Source organism: Uloborus diversus, chromosome 2 (assembly GCF_026930045.1).
Source record: "Uloborus diversus isolate 005 chromosome 2, Udiv.v.3.1, whole genome shotgun sequence".
Taxonomy (NCBI): Eukaryota; Metazoa; Arthropoda; class Arachnida; order Araneae; family Uloboridae; genus Uloborus; species Uloborus diversus.
This window is the reverse complement of record NC_072732.1, coordinates 199,667,241-199,677,605: the sequence shown is the minus strand read 5'-3', so window position 1 is coordinate 199,677,605 and position 10,365 is coordinate 199,667,241. Positions and strand designations below refer to the sequence as shown.

The following is a 10,365-nucleotide window of genomic DNA, read 5'->3' as shown; positions in this document are numbered from 1 at the left end:
CCATATACTTACGCTACAATATGCTACAAGTACCCCACATTTCCCCTAAAAAAAGACAAAAAAACCCACATTTCTTTTAAAAAACCCAACTTTAGTTGGGTTTTTTTGGGTTTTATTTAAAAAACCCAAAAAACCCTGGGTCCATGGGCTTTTTTAAAAAAACCCGGGTTTTTGCCAACCCTGAGAAACAGGCAACATAAAATTCAAAGAAACTACTTGAGGTTCTACAGTAGTTTTGCATAACAAAATGAAATACAATAAAGTAAAATGCAAAAAAAAAAAAAAAAAAAAAAATGTAGTAATTACAAACAAACAGATTTTATCACTCGAGAAGTAACTTTGACTTAACTGTTGGTAATCAAGGAAACTAAAAAATCTGAAACTTCACCATTCTTGGGTTTCGTCGTCTTTTTTACTTTTCTTCAGAAAATGCTGAATTTTCCAGCTTTGACAATTTTTTTGCATTGTCCATATACTTACGCTACAATATGCTACAAGTACCCCACATTTTCCCTAAGAAAAGACAAAAAAAAAACTACATTTCTTTTAAAAAACCCAACTTTAGTTGGGTTTTTTTGGGTTTTATTTAAAAAAACCCAAAAACCCTGGGTCCATGGGCTTTTTAAAAAAAAACCGGGTTTTTGCCAACTCTGATTCTCGAGACTGACCGTTGGTGATTTGAGTGGATCTTTCTTGATTTTTGGGTTCGGACATGCAGTCGCAAGCGCCGTTTTTGTTTTAGAAATATTAATCGCTAAAATTCGCATAACGAAAATTTGATTTGGAGAACAAAAATTGAAAGTACTTCTGAAACTTTTTTTAAACCTGAAGTGTTTGTACAACTTACATTGACTAAAGTTCATTTTCTTGCATTTTACAAAAAAAAAAAAAAAAAAAAAAAAGCATCCGACAGTTTTATAAGCGAAAACGAATAGCGATTAAAATAAAGTAAAAGTTCAATCATTCAGGGTAACAACAGAAAAAAATATAAAGAATTTCGTAACATGTAGCTATTTTTTATAAACACCTACGTCAGTCAGAAGTCAATTTTTTGACTGATCAATTAGATCAGTCAAAAAATTGACTGATCTAATTGATCTAGTCAATTTTTGAATCTAGTCTGATTTTATGCTAATTCGTTTATTTTAGCCACTCAATCGACAGACTATCAAATGCGCTATTTGGAATCTTTCTTGTTTCTTCAATTGGATCAAAGTCTGCCTTTTTGGGTACGATGTTAGTGAGTTTCAGTGCATGAATTCGAAAGACTAACGAACATTCAAGGTAACTTTGATCCATAAATTATCGATCTTTAACTGCTACATACATTTTTTTAAAGTGTTATTTGCATCAATTGCAGGGGTGTTAGTGGACTCAAGTAAAATTTTCTGAAGACAATGTAATATTTTCAGAAAATATGAAATTCTCTATTCAGAACCCCCCCCCCCCCTCCATAAAAATTCTTCAAATGTGCATACAAAAATCATTGCGGGTGGGGAACATTTTTTTCTTTTTTTTAATAATTATTCAGGTTTACAATGTGTTGTCAGCCCAAAATTTTCGGATCACAAACACACCTACTCTATTGGTACAAAAATGAAGAAATACTTCCAAGGTACAGTGGTTCCCAACTTGGGATGCGATCGTATTCAAAGATACGATTTTTTTCAAGGGGGCAATGAGTATCAAAGGCAGGGGCGTGCACAGAAATTTTGGGCCCCCTTCATATTGTTTACCTCATATTTCACGCCTAGTTTAAAAAATATTGGGCGCCCTTCAGGCTCGGGCCAACAGGTTCACCTCCCCCCCCCCCCCCCCCCCGTGCACGTCCCTGACCATAGGCTACGTTCGCCGACCTAGACTGGTAGCTACTGTTCTATAAACGAACGCAAACAAAGAGAAAATAATAATGATTATAAAAGCCAGTGAATATCGAAATTGAAAACATATGCAAAAACGATTGTTACGAGTTCAGACAAGGAATGCCAAGTTAAAAAAAGAAAGAAATTATAAAGTTCAGGAGCTTCTTACTCTCCCCGCAGTTGCACTTAAAGGAAGTACTTTGCCATACTTCTCCAACTTTACGAATTTTCTTTTTTGTTGTGCCAGTGTATTTAACTAACCCAGATCCCAGTTTAAAAAGAAAATAATTTCATAAAAAATTTACTTCTCTTTTTGAAATGCACGTCAATGATCCTAGTTACGTATTTTCCTTCATCCTTCAAATACCTACCTGCTCGTTTTGGAAAAAAAAAAAAAAAAAAAAACCAGAAAAATTGTACTCTTTTTTTTAAAGAATGATTGGATGAAATTGTTTTAATCAAAAACATTTTCCTTCAAATTTAAACTAGGCATTAATGTTTTCAATAATGTCAACGTTCATTTGCTCCTTTTTTTTTTCAAGGAAGAAGAGGGGGGGGGGGCGATAAGTGTCAGTCATTCTCTAGAAGGGGGGGGGAGCAGCGATGGAATCAAAAAGGTATGAAACCATTAAGAGATAAAATGGAGGGAATGAAGACTTTCATTCGTGAAGGAAAGACCCCAAGTCACGTGACAGATTTTGAAGAAAAGCATAGGAAGAAATCGGGTTTCATTAGCTAGTTTCACACGAAACATGTCAACAATTTGTCGTTGTTGAGTCACGTGACTTCACCCACGCTTTTGCTTAGCTAATGATTGGACTTGCTCCCTCTATTTTAATTCCTTCTCTAAGTTAGGAACCACTACCACAATATCATAGCCTGAAACTAAGTTAGGGAGGTAACGTACGGCAAAATACCCAAGATTAGCCTTTAATTCAAAAGTCAAGCCGCACTATGCAGACACTCGCTGGTGAGATAAATTCACTTTATTTACCAGTTTGTTTGCACTCTCAGCTTCAATGAGATGATATCTGCCTTCAGCTCGGTTATTCATTATTCATGACTGAGGAGTTACAATAAGAACAAAACTGCAGTCTCAGGATGTGATAACCGGGTTGTCTGGTATATTGCATGTAGTTCTGGGGGGGCCTTAGCCCTGGCTTAGGGGTGGGAACTTACTGCTCAACAACTTTTAGGTTAAAAATGTTTCGAAAAAATCATAAGTTTGTTTTGTCTTATAAGTAAAAATAAGAAAAACCGTACAGCAAGTAAAGATTTTGGAAATTTAGAGAAAAAATAAGAATACTTTACCGCATTTCTTGGGAAAATACAATTTTTACCAAAAAGAAAATGAAATAAATATGTTTTAAAAATGACCTTTTCAAGAGGATACTCGTTAATGAAAAGGCTTCGTTTTTGTGATCAGGGATCAAACCGACCAATTCACAAAACATAGAAATTTTTTTGAAAAAATATAGGATGAGAAAAAAAACGTTCCTTGTAAACAGCTATCATTAAATTTAGCACACTATTTTTTTTTTTTTTTTTTGAAAAATCATCTTTGTGTTTTTCATAAACACAGAATTAATACACAGTTGGTCCTTAAATTTTTTTGCTGCCACAATGAAGTAAATTGAAATCTGTCACAAAAAAAAAAAATAATAATAAAAATAAATAAATAAATAAATAACAATAATAATAATAGTAATTTCGGGGAAAATATTGATTTCAATTCAAAATTGAAAGTGACATAGAAACAAATAACATACAACTGTTCTTTTCTGAATTGCTTTTCCTACATCTATTAAAGCTTAACCTGCCTCAGTATCAGTCACGTAGTCTATATATTTAAGTTTTAAACTCAGTCTGCTATTTTCGTCTTTCATGGCCAGAGACAATGAAATGCTTTCTAAAGCCTTTCATCTTCTTGTCCTCAGATATTTTTTTTTTTTTTAGCGCAGGATTACATTAAAGATGCAAGCTTTATTTCTTGATTTCTTCTAGCTTTTCTTTCTTTTTGTCTCTGGAATGTGCTCTGCTTTCTAATGAATAAATATATATATATTTTTTCGTTAATTATTTTCAGTTTGGTCTTTTATTATTCTAAGAGCAACAATGTGTCCAAACTGATGGTTTATAATTTGGCTTATTATTTCTTTGCTACCATTCTCTTGTTCTTGAAAATGTCTTTTTCCACCAAAGCTCAGTTATGGGAAAAAGTCAAAACAATCTTTATGAGTTTTGCCGAAGTAGAATATGTTGCTTTGTATTTTGTTTATCAGTTTGAATAAAAAGTTCCATTATTTATTGATGAGGTTATCTGAAATCAGTCAATATATCAATGATAAACATCTACATCATTGACATACTTATGCCTTTCATTAGAATGCTGTTTGACCACGGAATGTATGTAATTTGACAATCTGCCAACTAAAGACGATTCCATCTGAATGAATCTAACAGGGGAGAAGGGAAAATAACGATGGGATTTTGATGAACGCGTTTTATGATTTATTTATTTATTGCAATCTCAAAAATTAAATAAGGGGAAAAAAAATAGTTACCATGGAAACAACAGAAAGAAAATAAATTATTTTCATTTCGTTCAGGAACGTAAAAGCAAAATGGTAAGCTCAAAATTTTGTTGTGAATAAATAAATCAATTAATTTTTGCCGTGATAATATAGATCGAATATACTTTAGATATAAAAAATGTTGCTGTGAGCAAATTTTCATTTTTACAAAACTAAGGCTAAATAATAGAGAGGCAAGAGTGCACATCTGAAACAAACCAACTAACATTCCTATAAACAAATAGATACGTCCATTTCCGCCTATAAACCGGATTTAGCCTTTCCCCATGTAATCGATGGTCAGATAGTATATGAATATGTGTACCTCTAATGGTTAAAACACATCATAAGTCATATTAGCGAACAATGGCTGTATTGGATTATTATGTGTAGCATTCCGAATTAGGAAAATAGTCACTGAAGTACCAAAATTGAAGGGCTTGTTTTTAGTTTTTCAATCATAGACATTTTTTGTTAAGTACAGGGTTTTCAAAGAAAATCTAGAATTCATAAGAATAATAGAATTTTTTTCAACATTTATAAAAATATAGGATTTATAGGAAATGTAGGACGACTGTCATCCCAGTGATCTTGATCGTTTTACAGTACAAAATTCCCTCAACCCAAAATTCTCATTACTAAACTTTTTTTAGCGAAATTTTGTTGCTTCAATTAAAATTCAGGAGATATTCACTTCTTTAGGGAGTTCGAGAGAAGGAATCGAAATTCAGGATTCCCGCAAACCAATCAGGAGAGTTGGAAGTTATGAGCATGGATTCAAGACTTAGATTTTAAGGGGGAGGGGGGAAGTCCCTACAGAATTCTGAATAATATAGAACCAAACAACATTCCAAAAAATCTAGCATCCATTACTTCCTGTGGCTCCTCTACAGGTTGTTACCCATTACCATTTTACCTATTTCAGGGTTCATACTCACTTCGGATAAAAACTTTCCATGACTTTTCCAAGTCTCTTTCATGACTACATAAAAATTTTTATAACATTGTTACACGAAGAGAATAGTACTATTTAATGTCAAACTCTCCAATTTTCCTAAATAGGCATTTAGCAAAAACTTTTACATGAATGCCTCTACCTCATTGAAGTGCTTACTAGTGCTTGTGACTGAAAAAATGTCAGTTCACACTATAGAAACCAATTATAAACTGTCTTTAACATATGAATTAAAGTGAAGTGAAAATATAGAGAATACAATATATTGATGCTTAAATGTCTAATAAATAGGGCAGAATAGCAATGAATGGGACAAAGTAAGTCATTAAAGTTCTGAATAATATATTTCTTAATAAAAATATTGCTCTTAGGCGTCAACAGTGCATCTAACCATCCACGTAACTTGACAGTATTTTCATTCTTTAAAGTAAAGCCACTTTTTTCAGTAAATTCATTTCTCTAAACCAGATATTTCAGCTGGCAACATGAATCAGTTTTACAAGCTGCATGTTGGACACCTCTGTTATAGAGTATTAGAATTCTTCTATATCAATGATCTATCCCCTGACAAAGTATTGAATTTCTAAAGCCTTTAAAAAATGAAGATAAGTTCTGATAAATTTAATAATAATTTTTTTACAAGTGGTTGAAAGGAACTCGGATGCAATAGAATTACTTTTTGAGTGGGCGAGGCAAAAGCAAGAACATGTAATTCCACCAATACATAATACAAAACATAAGAAGTGCAGAAAATAATGGTGAATTTAAAATTAGTGATGTCCCAGTAGTAAAATCACATTGAAAAAAAAGGCGGGCGGCTGTTACGGAAGCGGATGCAACAGGATTCCAAAACTCAGATTTATTTTCGGGATCATTCAATTTTCCAGTATTAATATATTTTACAAGCAATACTTTTAAATCATTCAAGGTTTGTAATGCTCTTTTAGCTATTGTTAGTTTCTTACTACTCATCAAAATTTTCCACGACTTAAAATAAATTTCCATGACTTTTAATAAAAATATTAATTTTCCATGACTTTTCCAGGTCTGAAATTTGTTTATTTTTTTTACATGACTTTCCAGGATTTTCATGAACCATATGAACCCTGCTATTTGCTACGTTAATTTGAAACCCAGTTCAGTTCAACTGTCCAACCACCAAAAGAAGTTACCAGAGCTCTTACAGTGCAAAACTTCACTAGGAATTTAATTTTGCCAAGCATATTTTCAAAATCAAACTAACACTTAAAGAATCATTTACGTGAAGTTATGGCATGGAAGCTAACAATTTTCTGCATCATGTAAATCTACCAACGGGAGCCAGGTTTTCTTTGGGTCAAGCTAGCAGAGTGGGTAGCAATTAGGCTTTGGCTTCTTGCAAAATGAACGAACGACATTTCATCTTCAAATCTTAGCCACTATGCCACTCTGCCAACTTAGGTCACAAAGTAATTTAAACTCTATTTTTTCCCAGAAACAATCTACTTTTCTCCCAAAAAATTACGCTAAAATAGAAATTGAATCTGGATGATAGTTACTATTCAACAAATTATTTATACACTTTAAACAGAAATATGTGAATTTCATAAAGCACATGCTACAAGCAATAAACATGTTTTATTTTCAACAAGTCAAGACTTACATATATGATAAATAAAACAAGTAATTACAATTAAACTTAATAATAATTTTTTTTTTCATTTACTTAATCTTAAAAACTGCGACTTCAATACATTATTCTATGTTAATCTAACATAAGGTAAATATAACTTTTATATAAAATCTTAGACTACAGAATGAAATGGGAGCCTTGGAACATTTTAAAACAAATTGGTATGCAATATACTGTAGATGATACTGGATCTAAAAAATAAGTGAAACACGTGTTCTGCAGATCTGTACAACAAAGCTTAAATCATATCAATTTTGATTTAATTAACAACACATTGCAGTGCATCTTTGATATGTTTTGAATGAATAATAAAAATCTTTGGCACAGGTAAAAAGAAAAATGACTAGGACACACATTTTAAACAATTTGGTAAATCATGGCAATAACATATCACTTCGAAGTGTTTCAAGTACTGCTGATATTAACAAATGTCTAAGAAAAATTAATAAACTAAAATTTTCAATCAAAAAGTTGAGTACTTTAAAATGCTTTAAAGTACTATTATTAAGCTTGGACATGAAAATTTAAAATTTCTTGGCAGCATTAATAAAGTTTGCATTCCACAAAATTTAAGTGTGTGCAAAAACATTTGGTAATCAACACGATTAAATGATAGGCATTAGAATGATTTAACAAATTTAATGAATTTATTTGGATGTTATTGTCATTTAAACACACACTTTAAATTCCACACTTCCTGGAAGGATACAGAGATCTATTTCCTGGTACATTTGAATAGAGCTACATTAACTTCTTTTTATATTTATTGAAAAAGTATAACGCTAAAGAAAATAACGGATGACACTTTGAAGTCTATTGCATTTTTAGAGTTTAGAAATAGGCTTGTCAGAGAAAATAACTAATCCAAGAAATAATTTTTCAGGTTAAATTTATTTTGTTCACAAATTTTTTTTATGCATAAAGCTTTCTGAATCTTTCTAATGTTTTAATTTTTGTCTGCCTTGTTTAGTTCAAATATGCTTGATATTATGTTTTTACAAATAATGCATTATATTTAACAATTTTGCTGCTTTCAAAAATTGTTTAGTTACATGTTGGGAAAAACATAACAAGAATATAACAGAAAGAGTAAAAACAATAATTTTCAACAATAATAAAATAACTTGCCATCATATTAATAAAAAATAATTTCTAAAATTGTTTAAGTGAATTGAAAAAATTCCTTTCATTTTAGAACAACATATAAGTATTTGGTCCAACAACATTATTTGAGTTTATCAGAAAAAAAGCCTTTTTTTTTCTGAATTTTATAAAACTAGAGATAATAATAAAAATAAAAAAGAAAATGAAAACAATAAAAATATAAATAATAAAATCATTATGTACTTTTATGATCAAAGTAATATATCAAAATTTTAAAAGTTACTCTATTAAAAAATGTTAATTTCTCCCAATCCCCCCCCCCCCCTTTTTGGTTCTAGCTTCAACAGCAAAACGTTAAAAATATATATTAAAACAAAAGAGTAAATACTTTTAAAAATATTTAATTCATTTTTTGAAATGAAAAAAATTTAAGATGTGATTTTATTTACATATTTTTCAGTTATTGAAACTACAAATTTATCACGTTATACATATCTCTTGCTGCCAAGTCCAATATTTGGCATGCATATCAATTGAAAATTGGAGTTTTATTCCCAAAGGTAGGTTAAATATGTATACTACAAGATATTTAATTTCAATTTACTTCTGAAGTGAAAAAAATTACAATAGCTTTTCAAAAATACACTACTAAAATTAATGTTTTCATCTTTCCATATTTATCTTTGTGTGTACAATAAAACTTCTATTTAATATTTGTACTCTCTTATGGACATAAGAATAAAGTTAGTGTTTACTCAAAATTAAAACAACCTTAAACTGATATTTAAGTTTTGCAATCAAGAAAAGAAAACCCTTCAACATTACAGAACCATTAACAGTCAGTAAGATAATTTTTTTTCAATGTTCCAATTGTTTCATAAATGCAAATATACTATTAAAAATTCAAAATAAACAAAAAATTCATTTTTATTTGGAGGACTATATTCATAATTTTTGATGCCACCACTATATTTAGTATCCAGGTCTGTCATGGGACTGCAAGTAGTCTAACAAGTTCAAGATTTCTAAAGTTTCGGGATCTCTGGTCTGCAAGAGAAAGAAAAAAATCATTGTAAAATAGAAAAAATAAACAATGGTACACAATGCATTTAATTGAAAAATTATTGAAAGTTTTTTGCGCAAACTTTGAGTAAAATGAGAAATTAACTTAAATAAAGCACAAACTATGAAGAAAAAAACTAAAAAAAATCATGCTTTAAAATATAGATAGTACAAAGAAATATTTATAGGACGGTCAAATCAAATGTTCTCTTCTTTTCATTGCAAGTGTTATATCTCAAAAAGTAATGCTTTTTTCTGGATGAAATTTGGAATAAATGTGAACCAATATGTAAACAGTCGATGGTTCAAATTTGGCACCAATCGCTCCAAGGGGGCTGATTTTTTTTTTTTTTTTTTGTGCGAATAAAAAGTTTTATTAATGCAACAATATGAAAGATAATCGTAATAGACCGTCCGCGTATTTTGCGTTGGGAAATGATCGGAAATATTATCACACTGATTTAAGATGTTTAACTGTTGCCCTCTTTTGTTTGTTAACAAATAAAATATTAGTAACAAATTCAAGCAAGGCTTTTAAAATAACTTTCAATTTTCGCTCTTTGCTTTGCTTTTGCAATACAATTCGGAAATTGGGAAGGTCGTCAAGTTTTTATGAGCGTAACTTTATTTTTGCTAGGAATATTGCTTCCTTGTCAAGAATGGCGAGGGATCAGAATTCATAAGAAAGATATAGAAGAAAGTTTCATAATAGCCACAACATAGTAGTTCTAAATTGGTCCCTGCAGAGTCTAATACACATTTACCTATACCAATCATAAGTTTTTTTCATTTGTATGCTTTTTTCATACAGTCCCTTCAAAAATGTATGAACCATGCTTCACTGTATTTGTGTTCAACTGTGAAAAACAACAATAATAAAATTAAATAAAGCAAAAATTGTAAAGAAAATATTGCAGATAACAATATTAAGGCTACAATGAGAGGATGTTACATCAACCATGTTGATGTCACATTCACTAGAGATTTTGCATGTTGAGTACTTTTGCACTGATAAACTTACGCAATTAGAGATGACTGCCTTCATATAACCAAAATCTTTAGATAATTGAAAAAGCCTAACTTGTGAGATGTGCACAGTATTTTTCCTTATCATGCATCATTTAAAGTGCAACAGCA

General features: G+C 30.7%; 1 protein-coding gene across 1 annotated transcript in view; it reads right to left on the bottom strand.

The window, feature by feature from the left end:
- Window positions 1-6,998: 6,998 nt before the first annotated feature.
- LOC129217620 (carboxypeptidase E-like) overlaps window positions 6,999-10,365 on the bottom strand; it is a gene marked incomplete in the record, with an annotated part of 46,052 nt that continues 42,685 nt past the window's right edge. The window contains 1 exon segment of the mRNA XM_054851949.1: window positions 6,999-9,213. Coding sequence (XP_054707924.1) covers window positions 9,139-9,213 — 75 coding nt within the window.